This window comes from Xenopus tropicalis, chromosome 6 (assembly GCF_000004195.4).
Source record: "Xenopus tropicalis strain Nigerian chromosome 6, UCB_Xtro_10.0, whole genome shotgun sequence".
Lineage (NCBI taxonomy): Eukaryota > Metazoa > Chordata > Amphibia > Anura > Pipidae > Xenopus > Xenopus tropicalis.
The window spans coordinates 3,163,163-3,180,210 of record NC_030682.2 but is presented as its reverse complement, the minus strand read 5'-3'; the positions used below and the strand labels follow the sequence as shown (position 1 = coordinate 3,180,210).

At 43.5% G+C, this 17,048-nt stretch overlaps 1 protein-coding gene across 2 annotated transcripts; it reads right to left on the bottom strand.

Annotated features, from left to right (window-relative positions):
• Positions 1-8,105: 8,105 nt before the first annotated feature.
• On the bottom strand, positions 8,106-13,300 carry LOC101731727 (gastrula zinc finger protein XlCGF26.1-like). Of its 2 annotated transcripts, none has more exons than XM_018089690.2 (2): positions 13,017-13,300; positions 8,106-10,908 (listed from the first exon to the last, which is right to left on the bottom strand). In XM_018089690.2, the coding sequence occupies exon 2, from the start codon at positions 10,736-10,738 to the stop codon at positions 8,903-8,905; it is 1,836 nt and encodes a 611-aa protein (XP_017945179.1). In that variant the 5' UTR covers positions 10,739-10,908; positions 13,017-13,300; the 3' UTR covers positions 8,106-8,902. The 2 variants fall into 2 exon arrangements, with proteins under 2 accessions (XP_017945179.1, XP_017945178.1); XM_018089689.2 differs by having other exon boundaries at positions 8,106-10,872.
• Positions 13,301-17,048: the final 3,748 nt, after the last annotated feature.

Sequence of the window (17,048 nt, the reverse complement as noted above, 5' to 3'; positions counted from 1 at the left end):
GGGTCTCAGCCACAACTGCCCCTCACTCTATATAATACCCTGGGGTCCCAACTGCCCCTCACTCTATATAATACCCTGGGGTCCCAACTGCCCCTCACTCTATATAATACCCTGGGGTCCCAACTGCCCCTCACTCTATATAATACCCTGGGGTGCCAACTGCCCCTCACTCTATATAATACCCTGGGGTCCCAACTGCCCCTCACTCTATATAATACCCTGGGGTCCCAACTGCCCCTCACTCTATATAATACCCTGGGGTCCCAACTGCCACTCACTCTATATAATACCCCGGGGTGCCAGTCCCAACTGCCCCTCACTCTATATAATACCCTGGGTGCCAACTGCCCCTCACTCTATATAATACCCTGGGGTCCCAACTGCCCCTCACTCTATATAATACCCTGGGGTCCCAACTGCCCCTCACTCTATATAATACCCTGGGGTCCCAACTGCCACTCACTCTATATAATACCCCGGGGTGCCAGTCCCAACTGCCCCTCACTCTATATAATACCCTGGGGTGCCAACTGCCCCTCACTCTATATAATACCCTGGGGTCCCAACTGCCCCTCACTCTATATAATACCCTGGGGTCCCAACTGCCCCTCACTCTATATAATACCCTGGGGTCCCAACTGCCCCTCACTCTATATAATACCCTGGGGTCCCAACTGCCACTCACTCTATATAATACCCCGGGGTGCCAGTCCCAACTGCCACTCACTCTATATAATACCCCGGGGTGCCAGTCCCAACTGCCACTCACTCTATATAATACCCCGGGGTGCCAGTCCCAACTGCCCCTCACTCTATATTATACCCTGGGGTGCCAGTCCCAACTGCCCCTCACTCTATATAATACCCTGGGGTCCCAACTGCCACTCACTCTATTTAATACCCTGGGGTCCCAACTGCCCCTCACTCTATATAATACCCTGGGGTCCCAACTGCCCCTCACTCTATATAATACCCTGGGGTCCCAACTGCCCCTCACTCTATATAATACCCTGGGGTCCCAACTGCCCCTCACTCTATATAATACCCTGGGGTCCCAACTGCCCCTCACTCTATATAATACCCTGGGGTCCCAACTGCCCCTCACTCTATATAATACCCTGGGGTCCCAGTCCCAACTGCCACTCACTCTATTTAATACCCTGGGGTCCCAACTGCCCCTCACTCTATATAATACCCTGGGGTCCCAACTGCCCCTCACTCTATATAATACCCTGGGGTCCCAACTGCCCCTCACTCTATATAATACCCTGGGGTCCCAACTGCCCCTCACTCTATATAATACCCTGGGGTCCCAACTGCCCCTCACTCTATATAATACCCTGGGGTCCCAACTGCCCCTCACTCTATATAATACCCTGGGGTCCCAGTCCCAACTGCCACTCACTCTATATAATACCCTGGGGTGCCAGTCCCAGCTGCCACTCACTCTATATAATACCCTGGGGTGCCAGTCCCAGCTGCCACTCACTCTATATAATACCCTGGGGTGCCAGTCCCAGCTGCCACTCACTCTATATAATACCCTGGGGCCCCAGTCCCAGCTGCCACTCACTCTATATAATACCCTGGGGTGCCAGTCCCAGCTGCCCCTCACTCTATATAATACCCTGGGGTCCCAACTGCCCCTCACTCTATATAATACCCTGGGGTCCCAGCTGCCACTCACTCTATATAATACCCTGGGGTGCCAGTCCCTGGGGAGGTTGGGGCCCAAGGAGAATGTTTACCCCCCATCATTAGAGTGGGAAACCCCTCTGTGTGCAGTTGAATTCATAATTCAGTGTCTGTCCCTTCCTCACGTCTCCTTTGCGCCAGTAGCCCTGCTGCCCAGAGAGGGGGCAGTCTCCCCAGGGGTCCCACAGCCGCGTCTGTTTGGGGGGTGAGTCAGACATTCTTATTCGCTCTCCTCAGATACGTTCTCATAAATATATAGATATGTTTGTTTGTTATACTGTATATACATATAGTGCCGACACATCCCCCGGCGCTGTACAGTCATTGTACTTAATTCCCCCAGTGAGCTTACAGTCTAATGCCCCAGTACTAGAAGCTGGGAACTGGTTACTAGAACTAATCTTGGTACCTTCATTTCCTTGAATCTTTATCTTTCCCAAACAGGAAGTGCTCCAGCAGCCATTTTAGGTGCATCAGCGCTCGTCCTTGGGAGACAATAATGTGTTTGAATGTCACTTGAAACTGGGTGGAACAGAAAACAATGGGAGGATTAACTTTCCCTTTGAAACCAGATGAAACTGGAAACAATGAGGGGATTAATTTTGGCTGGAAACTGTGTGAAGCTGAAAACAACGGGGGATTAATTTTCTCTTTGAAATTTGGTGGAACAGAAAACAATGAGAGGATTAATTTTCCATTTGAAACTGGGTGAAACTGAAAACCATGAAGGGGTTGAATTCTGTTTGGAAATGTCACTGACTATTCTATACCTGCTATTCTAAGGCTCCGTAGGGTACAATGGGAAGCGACAGATCAAACCTGCCCTATTGTCTCATACTCACTTGGGGGGTGGCAGGAACCATTAACCCTACACAACCATTGCCTCCAGAGATGGCCGTTGAAGAGTTAACGTGCCCTGTTTGTATGATCTATCCCCCCCCCCATCCCCGTATAACAGAAGGCATTACTACCCAGTGCCAGGAAGCAGCTGGATTTGTAGCAGCAGACACCCCCCCCCCCCCTGGCTGCAGATGCAGCTGAGCGTTCCTAGCAGGGGGCACTGACGGAGGCAGAAATGAGTGTGAGCCCAGCAGCACCAGTCCCTGCCCCGTAGCCAAGCCGGGATCTCTGCATGGGGACAGGGTTGCTGGATTTCTTTTCCCAAACCAAGTCCGTTCAAACACCTGCCCAACACTAGCAACATCCGAATTGCTAAATACAAACTACATTACCCAGCATGCACTAGGAGAGGCGTATCAGGTACACTTTGCTCTGTTACTGAACTACAAACCCTCTACCCAATTGCCCCAGCACTGGAACTCACTGACCTGGGCTCACTGGTACCTCACACTGGCCAACCGGGCAATAACAATAAGTAACAATAAGGTTCTAATCTTTTTCTGGCTGAGTAAATAAGCATTTATTGTGGGGCACATTGGGAGGGGCCCCCTATTCCCCCCTAGCCCATAACAAGGTTACAGATATATAGAAACATTGGGGTAACAGTCACCCTGCTATAGTTCCAGGGGTACCCAGGGCACAAGCACTCACCCCAAATCCCCCCCTAACTGGCCTTCAGGCTGGGCCCCCTTAGCCCATAACAAGGTTACAGATATATAGAAACATTGGGGTAACAGTCACCCTGCTATAGTTCCAGGGGTACCCAGGGCACAAATAAGCACTCACCCCAAATCCCCCCCTAACTGGCCTTCAGGCTGGGCCCCCTTAGCCCATAACAAGGTTACAGATATATAGAAACATTGGGGTAACAGTCACCCCGCTATAGTTCCAGGGGTACCCAGGGCACAAATAAGCACTCACCCCAAATCCCCCCCTAACTGGCCTTCAGGCTGGGCCCCCTTAGCCCATAACAAGGTTACAGATATATAGAAACATTGGGGTAACAGTCACCCCGCTATAGTTCCAGGGGTACCCAGGGCACAAATAAGCACTCACCCCAAATCCCCCCCTAACTGGCCTTCAGGCTGGGCCCCCTTAGCCCATAACAAGGTTACAGATATATAGAAACATTGGGGTAACAGTCACCCTGCTATAGTTCCAGGGGTACCCAGGGCACAAATAAGCACTCACCCCAAATCCCCCCCTAACTGGCCTTCAGGCTGGGCCCCCTTAGCCCATAACAAGGTTACAGATATATAGAAACATTGGGGTAACAGTCACCCCGCTATAGTTCCAGGGGTACCCAGGGCACAAATAAGCACTCACCCCAAATCCCCCCTAACTGGCCTTCAGGCTGGGCCCCCTTAGCCCATAACAAGGTTACAGATATATAGAAACATTGGGGTAACAGTCACCCTGCTATAGTTCCAGGGGTACCCAGGGCACAAATAAGCACTCACCCCAAATCCCCCCCTAACTGGCCTTCAGGCTGGGCCCCCTTAGCCCATAACAAGGTTACAGATATATAGAAACATTGGGGTAACAGTCACCCCGCTATAGTTCCAGGGGTACCCAGGGCACAAATAAGCACTCACCCCAAATCCCCCCTAACTGGCCTTCAGGCTGGGCCCCCTTAGCCCATAACAAGGTTACAGATATATAGAAACATTGGGGTAACAGTCACCCTGCTATAGTTCCAGGGGTACCCAGGGCACAAATAAGCACTCACCCCAAATCCCCCCCTAACTGGCCTTCAGGCTGGGCCCCCTTAGCCCATAACAAGGTTACAGATATATAGAAACATTGGGGTAACAGTCACCCCGCTATATTTCCAGGGGTACCCAGGGCACAAATAAGCACTCACCCCAAATCCCCCCCTAACTGGCCTTCAGGCTGGGCCCCCTTAGCCCATAACAAGGTTACAGATATATAGAAACATTGGGGTAACAGTCACCCCGCTATAGTTCCAGGGGTACCCAGGGCACAAATAAGCACTCACCCCAAATCCCCCCCTAACTGGCCTTCAGGCTGGGCCCCCTTAGCCCATAACAAGGTTACAGATATATAGAAACATTGGGGTACAGTCACCCTATGATTAAGACCATACTGGTATGTATTTGCCATTTGATTATACAGGCCGGGGCATATATGGCTATATAAGTGCTAGTTAGTGTGCTGATGCAATATACAGGATATCAATAGGATAAACAGAGCTGCATTAACTATTAACTAGTACAGACAATAACAAATGTAACCCTTTCTTGGCAGAGGATCACACTCACTGTTCTTGGCTATTAGCAACCCAACAGACTCTGAAACCTCTTTGCTATGAAAGATACTGGGAGTTACAGCGCAGTGCCTCCATCTAGTGGACAGTAAGGAGTATACCTCAGCCCCCATGAGTGCATTAAATTACACACAAATTGCAGCAACAGAGATTAACTTTATATAAATAGTATTTATTATAAGCAGAAACCGTGCCCCGGGGAACCCGTGTGGTGTATCAGTCTCTCAGTGTGCCACAGGCCCACACTCCACTACACATGGCTGCTGCAGCAGGGGCCCCTTTATAGCCTCTCCTGGCCCACCCCACATTGTCTCTCTCTGGCTCCTCCTTCTTACCATAGAGGTACTGGGCCTTGCAGCCAATTGGGTTTCTCTCCAGTCTGTAACCGGGCTGGATGATGTCACAGACAGGGGAAAGGTACAATATGTGGATACAATTGGCCCAGAACTAAAGCCGTTTCCAGGCCTTCCACAAAAAGATCGTGAAACTATGGAAAAATTAGCGAAATGGTAAAAAATTGGCAAAATACCTTACATAGGCAAAACAAACAATTATAAAAAAAATAATAAATTGTCCTTTAGCAGCCAGAACTGGGGCCCCCCCCCCCACATGGAAAATACTGTATATGTGGCTCCAGTGCAAATGAATACAGCATCGCCGTTACCTTGGAGATGTATAAATGGAAGTTAGTCGTTGGGCAGGTAACGAGCCTCGTTACCGGGAATTAACTCTGTATTGTCGGGTGGTGATGATAGTGAGTGAATAATCAGTGATGAGTGGATTTCTCCCCAGGCACGGATTCGCTGTGAAATTTTACATTTCGCCATTGGCAATTTTTTTTTTTTGCAAAGTGGCCGCAAAAATTTGCTGCAAAAAAAAAACAAAAAATTCACAGAGTGAACAAAAAAAAGTAACGTTCGCATCCAATAAACTGTGGTTGCGTCCAAAAAAGTTGCAGTGACGTCCAAAAAAGATGCGAGAGTCGATCTACGCTGCGTTTAGCGAATTTCTCACCGTTTGACTCGTCACTACTAATAGTCACATGACTCCAAAGTTTTTCTCCGGTTTTTCCATTTTGCAATGTTACGTTAATAGGAGGGTTTGGATCCCGTCACAGATACAGTAGCACATAATTGCCCCACCCCCTCAGTGAATCACACACCCACTGTGACATCATAAGGGCAAAATGGCACCTTGTGGGGAGGCAATAACACGGAGATCACATGAGCATTAGGGGTAAGTAACAACACCCACCTGGTATTTATCTACGGCTGTCGCTGTGTAGTGGGAATTTATCCGTATTCTCTCAGCCCCAATTAAACCACTCCAAGCCCCTCCCATTGTGGCTCCGCCTTCCTCCCCACTCACACCCTCCCACAGAGGATTTGAAAAAGGATAGACTTTTAAAGGGGCAGTATCTGGTTACTAGGTCATTTTCTATAGCAACCACATCTACTCTATTTCAAGGGGCGGTTCATCATAAATTTGACATTTAGGGCCTGATTCACTAAAGGGCGATAAAAATTATCGCACGCTTTTTCGCGTTAAAAAATACAAAATAATTTGCGCACGATTCACCATAGTATTATCGCGTGCGAAAAATCGCCATTTTCGCATGGGTTATTTCTCGCACTAGTTTTACCGCATGCGTTAATTTCCGCGCTGAAAAGAATACGATCGCATGATTCACTATAACTTTTGCGCGCTAAATATCACATTCGGCTATGTGAAAATTAACCCCTACTACAGGCAGGCGAAAAATTATAGAAAAGTACAGTAAATGAGTTTTTGCAATAAAATATGGACTTACAGTGTTATTTATTCAGTCTGTGTTTCCCCCAGAGTGACGCAGCCGCCAGTTTGCAGCGAAATGTTCATTTTTAATACAGTAATTTTCCGCAAGTATTGGCGTGTATGGCTAACATGGCGTGCGTTCATTCGCGCGACTATTTCTATTTGGCTACAAGTGATGAAATGTTTCGCCAGGCATGGATTCGCAGCAAATTTTTGGACGTGCGTTGAATTTTTTTGCGGCGGATTTTTTCATACGTTTCGCAAAACAATCCGCCAATGGCAAAACGCATGAAAAAATTTGCCACGCAAAAATTCACCACACATCCAAAAATTTATACAAGCGTCAAAAAATAATAGTTACAGCAACAATTTTTTTGCCCGCACAACATTTTTGCCGTTTCGGGGATCTTTCGAAAGATTTGCTAATTTTTCACTAAAGAAACCAGAACACATTTGCTCATCACTAGCGGCTACTATTTATATGCTACTATTTATATGCTACTATTTATATGCTACTATTTATATACTACTATTTATATACTACTATTTATATACTACTATTTATATGCTACTATTTATATACTACTATTTATATACTACTATTTATATACTACTATTTATATGCTACTATTTATAAGCATCTACTATTTATATGCTACTATTTATATGCTACTATTTATATACTACTATTTATATACTACTATTTATATACTACTATTTATATGCTACTATTTATATACTACTATTTATATACTACTATTTATATACTACTATTTATATACTACTATTTATATGCTACTATTTATATACTACTATTTATATACTACTATTTATATACTACTATTTATATGCTACTATTTATAAGCATCTACTATTTATATGCTACTATTTATATGCTACTATTTATATACTACTATTTATATACTACTATTTATATACTACTATTTATATGCTACTATTTATAAGCATCTACTATTTATATGCTACTATTTATATACTACTATTTATATACTACTATTTATATGCTACTATTTATATACTACTATTTATATACTACTATTTATATACTACTATTTATATGCTACTATTTATAAGCATCTACTATTTATATGCTACTATTTATATGTGGCTAATATTCGTGTGCGTAATTTAGCACATGTACCAGCAAATACCGCATTGAAATAGTCTTCGCGAGTTAAATAACGCATGCAATATCGCGCGTAAAAAAGCGCAAGTATGCTTATAGTGAATCGTGCGAAAAATCGCCAAAATTAAGCCGCGGTAAAAATTTTAGCGCACAATAAAAATAGCGCACGTTTTATCGCCCTTTATTGAATCAGGCCCTTAGTACCTTATAGAAAGGCCAGTTCTAAGCAACTTTTCAATTCGTCTTCATTATTTATTTGTCATAGTTTTTAAATGTTTTTTTCTAAATCTTTGTAGCTTTCAGACAGGGGGGGTCACTGACCCCGGCAGCCATAAAACTATTGCTCTGTTAAGGGGGTGAATTATCAACGGACGCATTTGATTTTTGTTCGCGATTTGAGTTTTTTTGCGCGTAAAACCAGTTTTGGTTCGGAAACTCGAGTGTTTGGTCTTTATTAAGTGCAAAACAACAGAAAACTCGAATGTAAAAATTCGCCATCGAAAAGCCGATTCTATAGAAGAAAACGCTAATATTTTGAGATATAATATCTTTATTCGAACAGTTTTTCCTTATTAACAAATAAGTGACCGTTGGGTATGTGAGAAAAAAAAACCTCGAATTTACAAACTCGAAAATGAATAAATGAGCCCCCAATTGTTATTGTGGCTTTATTTTACTATTCAGGACCTCTCCTATTGAAAATATTGCAAAACTTCAAAAAAATAAAAAAAAATAAACTATTAACCCCATATTGGCCAATAGATCACAATCCTACTCCTAGGACGTTGCCGTTCTGCCCAATAAGGTAAATACGCACCTGAATATGTATAAATCATAATGTATAGGGGAGGCTGTTACTAAGGCGTCAGAGCAAATTGCTGGATTAGAGAAGGGATATGAAAAACTTCTAAAGGGGCAGTACCTAGTTACTATGTAATATCCATAGCAACCATGTCCATTTTGTGTTTGTGAATGCTATCAACAAATAGCCTTGTGTATTCACTTATTCCTATTATTATACATTGAAGCCACCATGACTGTTTCTTCCTTTGTTTATCTGAAACTCTTCATCCTGTGGATTATTTAGTGCCAATGAAGGCTCTCCATTGTCTGATTACAGGAGGCTGCTGAAGGTTGGCTGTTGTAGAGGAACATCTGCCACACTCTGTGCAAGTGAATGGTTTCCCCCCTGTGTATAATATAGGAGGTTGCTGAAGGCTGGCTGTTGTAGAGGAACATCTGCCACACTCTGTGCAAGTGAATGGTTTCCCCCCTGTGTATAATATAGGAGGTTGCTGAAGGCTGGCTGTTGTAGAGGAACATCTGCCACACTGTGCAAGTGAATGGTTTCCCCCCTGTGTATAATATAGGAGGTTGCTGAAGGCTGGCTGTTGTAGAGGAACATCTGCCACACTCTGTGCAAGTGAATGGTTTCCCCCCTGTGTATAATATAGGAGGTTGCTGAAGGCTGGCTGTTGCTGAAGGCTGGCTGTTGTAGAGGAACATCTGCCACACTGTGCAAGTGAATGGTTTCCCCCCTGTGTATAATATAGGAGGTTGCTGAAGGCTGGCTGTTGTAGAGGAACATCTGCCACACTCTGTACAAGTGAATGGTTTCCCCCCTGTGTATAATACAGGAGGCTGCTGAAGGTTGGCTGTTGTAGAGGAACATCTGCCACACTCTGTATATGGGAAAGCCTTGTCCTTGTGTGGATCATTTGATGCCGTTGAAGGCTGCACTTTTTATCTAAACATTTCTCACACTCAGTGCACGTGAATGGTTTCTCCCCTGTGTGAGTTGTGTGGTGGGAGTAAAGGGCTTCCTTACTGCAAAAGCTTTCCCCACATTCTGTACATGGGAAAGGATTTTCTTCTGTGCGACATCTTATGTGTTGTTCAAGCCTGTCCTTCCGATTGAATCGTTTCCCACATTCTGTACAAGCAAAAGGTTTTTCTTCTGTGTGACATCTTATGTGTTGTTCAAGCCTGTCCTTCCTATTGAATTTTTTCCCACACTCAGTGCACGTGAATCGTTTCTCCCCTGTGTGAGTTGCATGGTGGGAGTGAAGGCCTCCCTTACTGCGAAAGCTTTTCCCACATTCTGTACAAGCAAAAGGTTTTTCTTGTGTGTGACATCTTATATGTTCTTCAAGCCTGTCCTTCCGATAGAATTGTTTCCCACATTCTGTGCACGTGAATCGTTTCTCTCCTGTGTGGACTTTTAAGTGAGAAGAAAGTCTGTCCTTTGTAGGGAAATGTTTGCCACATTCTGCGCAGCAAAATGGTTTCTCCTCTGTGTGAATTTTATTGTGTATCTGAAGCTGAGCTTTATGGGAGAAGCTCTTTCCGCATTCTGTGCACACAAACGGTTTTATCCCTGTATGAATCTTCTGGTGCACGAGTAGCTGACTCTTCAAAGTGAAATGTTTCCCACATTCTGTACACGGATATGGTTTCTCCCCTGTGTGAATCCTCTGGTGTATTTTAAGTCCTTCCTTTACCCTGAAATTTTTCCCACATTCTGTACAGTTGTATGGCTTCTCCCCGGTGTGAATTCTCTGATGGTGTTTAAGAACTTGCTTTCGCTTGAAACTTTCCCCACATTCTGTACAGGTGTAAGGCTTCTCCCCGGTGTGAATTCTCTGGTGAATTTTAAAGTATTTTGCCAGTATGAAACCTTTCCCACATTCCGTGCACGTGAATGGTTTCTCCCCCGTGTGAATTAATTGGTGTTCTGTAAGGCATTGCTTTTGCCTGAATCTTTTCCCACATTCCGTGCACATGAATGGTTTCTCCCTAGTGTGGACTCTGAAATGAATAATAAGTTTGTTTTTTTCTGAGAATCTTTTCCCACATTCTGGGCATTCATGTTGTGCCACTGAGGGAAGTTCCATCTGGGAGTTGGGAATGCTCATTGCACTAAAGCTTTTTCTCAGTCGGATACAGATTTTTCTCTCCAATGTGTGGATTTCCTGGTGTTGGAGAAGTTGCACGGTCTAATGGCCTCTTGTCTTTATCCAAAGAATCAGAGAATTGTCAGCTTCTGGGGCTTCTGTGCCTTTTTTTCAATCAAATATGTAAAACACTGTAAGAATGTTATTGAGAGTTAAAATTTTATCCACATGAAAAGTAATTATTATTTATATTTTTTATATTTTATGTTTATTTCCTATATACCGTATATACTCGAGTATAAGCCGAGTTTTCCAGCACTCAAAATGTGCTAAAAAAGGAATCCTCAGCTTATACTCGAGTGCAAACGAACTGCATTACATCGCACCCCCTATCTGCACCTCCGTCGGCCCTAGGATGAACCATCCATGGTCGCGCGGTGCCCGCCCCCCTTCCGTGTGTGTGCAACAGTTTACTTGTCCTACCTGCACCGTATCCATACACATTTGCCTGAGCTAAGGTCGCGCTGCGCCTAGCTAACTGCAGATCCATACGAGGAATCCTCGTCCCCCGTGCTGTGCCCGGGTGCGGTACTTGTCCTACCTGCACATCCATACACATTCGCATAAGCCCCTCCCCGTGCGCGCAGCGTGACCTTCGCTCATGCGAATGTGTATGGATACGGTGCAGGTAGGACAAGTAAACTGTTGCACACACACGGAAGGGGGGCGGGCACCGCGCGACCATGGATGGTTCATCCTAGGGCCGACGGAGGTGCAGATAGGGGGTGCGATGTAATGCAGTTCGTTTGCACTCGAGTTTGGCTGACTCATATGGAAATTATGTGCTGTCTTTTTCTAGGCTTTTCTCTGTCCTTGAACTGCATTAATATATCAATTAAAGTATTTTGACTGGAAGCACTGGGGATTGCAAATGTTTCATGCAGCTGGGACAACTGCAACAACAGAAGCCTAACTTTAGACACACATCATTGGGCACCTTGGGTAAACAAATACATTCAGACATTTTAAAAAGCATCATAATGCTTCATATAGAAAATACATGTGAAAATGAATGCAGAATGATGTCCATTAATATTAATCCCATATTATTATTTAAATGTATTCATGCAGACTAAAATCCCCGGTAATATTTAATATGGTATATTATAAGGGGCCAATCATTTGCATGGGTGGCAAACAACCTATGTTTTTTTTTTCAATATGTTTCTTTCCCATTTTGTACAAAGAAACGTAGTGCAGACTTATCCTGCAAAATATTGCAGTGGAGACCAAAACATTGGTTATGTGCTGTTATGCATTCTGCAGCATTATTAATCCAGCGGGTATGGCATAACATACAGTTACGGCAACATATCCTAACAGGGCAAAACTGTGTAGGACTATCATTACCTAGGTCACTACAAAAATTAATTGAGATATTAACCTGTACAGCCTTGCATGTGGTTATCTTATGTTGGATGCGCCTCATTTTCCAGCCCATACCTTGTGTTTATTAATATGGTAGTCATGTAAGCACTTTTGAGTGTCCTTTTATTAAATAATTTGATTATTGAAACTTAGCAGTAGCGGCTGCATTTCCCACCCTGGGCTTATACTCGAGTCAATACGTTTTTCCAGTTTTCTTAGGTAAAATTAGGTACCTCGGCTTATATTCGGATCGGCTTATACTCGAGTATAAACGGTACTCCCGAATCACTGACATTCTAATCAATCCCGGGGCATTAACGTCAGCAAATATGTTAAAATCAATTATTCCCAATAAGAACTTTATCTTAAAGCTGCAGAGTGTGTGCCGTTAGTGTGTGTCAGTCTGTCTCCCACTTTATATATGTTGTATGTAAAATTGTATCAGCATTAATATAAGGGATCAATAATATTCTATCTATAAGAGGAGGTTTGGCAAAGTTATACAATATATATATAAAAGCATTATTCTACAGATTATAATTACTGAAATAATCACAGAAAAGGGCAAAACACCAGTTACAGAAACCACATAAATATCACAAAGACAAACCCACAATGACAAACGGAGAGCAGATCCCAGGGGCCCCAAGCCCCCCAGTAAGTGCAATACAGCATTAAACAAAGGGAGCCCGCGCCCCAATAAATCCCCCCAACATGAATAAATGAGCCATAAGCACAGTATGACATAAGGGCACAAAAGCAATAAGTGAGCAGTATGAGAGGCAAACAAATAGGCAAATCAGTAGCCACAAGCTGAGCCCAGTGGCACAGAATTCAGGGATCAGTGCCAAGGAAACACTGATATAGTTACCTGTCCTTGGGCAGAGTCTCCTCATTAGCCTGCAGAGCCCCTGTACCCTGTACCCACACGTCTCTTCCCCAAACTAACTCAGCTCTCATTCCCGCAGCTTTTTAGCCCATTTTGGATCCCACCCCCTATGGGCGGGGCCTTTGTTTGGGGGAAAAGGTTCCTCCCACAATATGGAAAGGAAGGCTGATGGGTTCCTGTACTCTAACGCCCTTCATTAGCATAGTCACATGTTTATCAAAGGCAGGTAATTAGCATGGGATAACGAGAGGGTGGAGCCTTAATTTGCCCCCAGGGGGGAAACTATGTAACACAATAAAGGTGCAGCCTCACTCCCTCAGGCACCTGTTTAACATGAATGTCCCACTGTCTGTGTGTGAGTTGGGCCTTTTCTCATTATTATTATTATCAGGTGAGAGTGCAAATGCAGTCTAATAATATTCTGGTAACTGTCTCGCCAAACATACGGCTGTGTAAGGCTGGGGGCACGTGGGGGATATTCGCCACCAATATCGGAGCTTATAGTGAGGGAGGCTTTATGGCTGCAGACAAAACAAAGCAAAGACAAAATGGAACCCGTTGGTTGTTGCTAACAGGCTTTGGGCAGCTGACCACATTGGTAAAGGCAGAACTGGAAACAGAGACGACTCTCAATACAATAAGTTTTTAATTTTTGGATGAGCTTTGCTTATTTAGGCAAAATGTGGGTGTTTAATAGCCCCCCAAACACAAGCTTATGGGGAGATTATTGTATTAATGCAACGGTGTTTCAGTGTTTTACAGAAACGTAAGCCTTTCAGATCAAGGAATGGAACTGGGAATTCCTTCCATGTAACCCCTTGTATCCCTGTTATAGACACAGAAAGGAGTCATTACAATGGCAATACCCACAGTAAGGTACCAAACAGAACCAGAGCCCAAAGCCAGGCCTGTAACAGGGATATGCAAACACAATCTCACTGTTATACCAAACATTGGCTTTTAAAGCCCTCGCCCTAGAAACTGCCCTAAAGACAGAGCACAGGAAACCCGTTCTGAGAGAAATCCAATTACAAAGCAAAATGAATTCTCTCAGAAATGGAATAAGTTCTTTACAGGCTCCAACTATTGCTTTGCAACAGGCCCCCAGCGCTCTACTATTGTCCCATATAGATGCAATTGGCAAATACAATACCTGCCATGCAGAAATGGTAACATGTATAAAGGAGTTAAACGATCTACGAGAAAAATATTTGTATTTTTCCATTAAAAGTAATGAAATCTACTGAAACTGAGCCCATTGGGGGAACAGTAACACAGTCTCTGCTTATTCTGATGTATTTGAAAAGCGGAAACACAGGAAAAATGAGAGACAAAATCCCGATACAGAAAGACATAGTTCTGCTGCACTAGATGAGCCAGATATATAGGGTTTAATAGCCTGTGTTACCGAGCCCATAATGCACAACTTACAGAAGGGAAAGATAATGGTTGGGCGCTGGGTACTTTGGGAAACAGGGAAAGTGTGAAGCACTATGGGAACTTTCCCACAATTAGTGACTGTGAAAATCACTGCACTTTTAATCCAGCTACTGTTAACCCTTTGGGTGCATAAATTTGTTTGAAAATCTCTAAAGAATTCCCTCTTTCCTGAAATTCAGGGTTTATTTCATGGTTAAATGATTCCCTTTTCTCTGTAATAATAAAACAGTACCTGTACTTGATCCCAACTAAGATATAATTACCCCTTATTGGGGGCAGAACAGTCCTATTGGGTTTATTTCATGGTTAAATGATTCCCTTTTCTCTGTAATAATAAAACAGTACCTGTACTTGATCCCAACTAAGATATAATTACCCCTTATTGGGGGCAGAACAGCCCTATTGGGTTTATTTCATGGTTAAATGATTCCCTTTTCTCTGTAATAATAAAACAGTACCTGTACTTGATCCCAACTAAGATATAATTACCCCTTATTGGGGCAGAACAGCCCTATTGGGTTTATTTAATGGTTAAATGATTCCCTTTTCTCTGTAATAATAAAACAGTACCTGTACTTGATCCCAACTAAGATATAATTACCCCTTATTGGGGCAGAACAGCCCTATTGGGTTTATTTAATGGTTAAATGATTCCCTTTTCTCTGTAATAATAAAACCGTACCTGTACTTGATCCCAACTAAGATATAATTACCCCTTATTGGGGCAGAACAGCCCTATTGGGTTTATTTAATGGTTAAATGATTCCCTTTTCTCTGTAATAATAAAACCGTACCTGTACTTGATCCCAACTAAGATATAATTACCCCTTATTGGGGCAGAACAGCCCTATTGGGTTTATTTAATGGTTAAATGATTCCCTTTTCTCTGTAATAATAAAACCGTACCTGTACTTGATCCCAACTAAGATATAATTACCCCTTATTGGGGCAGAACAGCCCTATTGGGTTTATTTAATGGTTAAATGATTCCCTTTTCTCTGTAATAATAAAACCGTACCTGTACTTGATCCCAACTAAGATATAATTACCCCTTATTGGGGCAGAACAGCCCTATTGGGTTTATTTAATGGTTAAATGATTCCCTTTTCTCTGTAATAATAAAACAGTACCTGTACTTGATCCCAACTAAGATATAATTACCCCTTATTGGGGCAGAACAGCCCTATTGGGTTTATTTCATGGTTAAATGATTCCCTTTTCTCTGTAATAATAAAACAGTACCTGTACTTGATCCCAACTAAGATACAGTGGAGGAAATAATTATTTGACCCCTCACTGATTTTGTAAGTTTGTCCAATGACAAAGAAATGAAAAGTCTCAGAATAGTATCATTTCAATGGTAGGTTTAACAGTGGCAGATAGCACATCAAAAGGAAAATCGAAAAAATAACTTGAAATAAAAGATAGCAACTGATTTGCATTTCATTGAGTGAAATAAGTTTTTGAACCCTCTAACAAAAAAAGACTTAATACTTAGTGGAAAAGCCCTTGTTTGCAAGCACAGAGGCCAAACGTTTCTTGTAATTGATGACCAAGTTTGCGCACATTTTAGGAGGAATGTTGGTCCACTCCTCTTTGCAGATCATCTCTAAATCCCTAAGGTTTCGAGGCTGTCTCTGTGCAACTCTGAGCTTGAGCTCCCTCCATAGGTTTTCTATTGGATTAAGGTCCGGAGACTGACTAGGCCACTCCATGACCTTAATGTGCTTCTTCTTGAGCCACTCCTTTGTTGCCTTTGCTGTATGTTTTGGGTCATTGTCGTGCTGGAACACCCATCCATGACCCATTTTCAGTTTCCTGGCAGAGGGAAGGAGGTTGTCGTTCAGGATTTCACGATACATGGCTCCGTCCATTTTCCCGTTAATGCGAATAAGTTGTCCTGTGCCCTTAGCAGAAAAACACCCCCAAAGCAAAATGTTTCCACCCCCATGCTTGACGGTGGGGACGGTGTTTTGGGGGTCATAGGCAGCATTTTTCTTCCTCCAAACACAGCGAGTTGAGTTAATGCCAAAGAGCTCTATTTTGGTCTCATCAGACCACAGCACCTTCTCCCAGTCACTCACAGAATCATTCAGGTGTTCATTGGCAAACTTCAGACGGGCCTGCACATGCGCCTTCTTGAGCAGGGGGGACCTTGCGAGCCCTGCAGGATTTTAATCCATTGCGGTGTAATGTGTTTCCAATGGTTTTGTTGGTGACTGTGGTCCCTGCTAATTTGAGGTCATTAACTAACTCCTCCCGTGTAGTTCTAGGATGCTTTTTCACCTTTCTCAGAATCATTGACACCCCACGAGGTGAGATCTTGCGTGGAGCCCCAGAGCGAGGTCGATTGATGGTCATTTTGTGCTCCTTCCATTTTCGAACAATCGCACCAACAGTTGTCACCTTCTCTCCCAGCTTCTTGCTAATGGTTTTGTAGCCCATTCCAGCCTTGTGCAGGTCTACAATTTTGTCTCTGACATCCTTGGACAGCTCTTTGGTCTTTCCCATGTTGGAGAGTTTGGAGTCTGCTTGATTGATTGATTCTGTGGACAGGTGTCTTTTATACAGGTG

Excerpts from the sequence above, each read along its gene's own strand:
- LOC101731727 (XM_018089690.2), bottom strand. The coding sequence starts at position 10,738 with ATGAGCATTCCCAACTCCCAGATGGAACTTCCCTCAGTGGCACAACAT.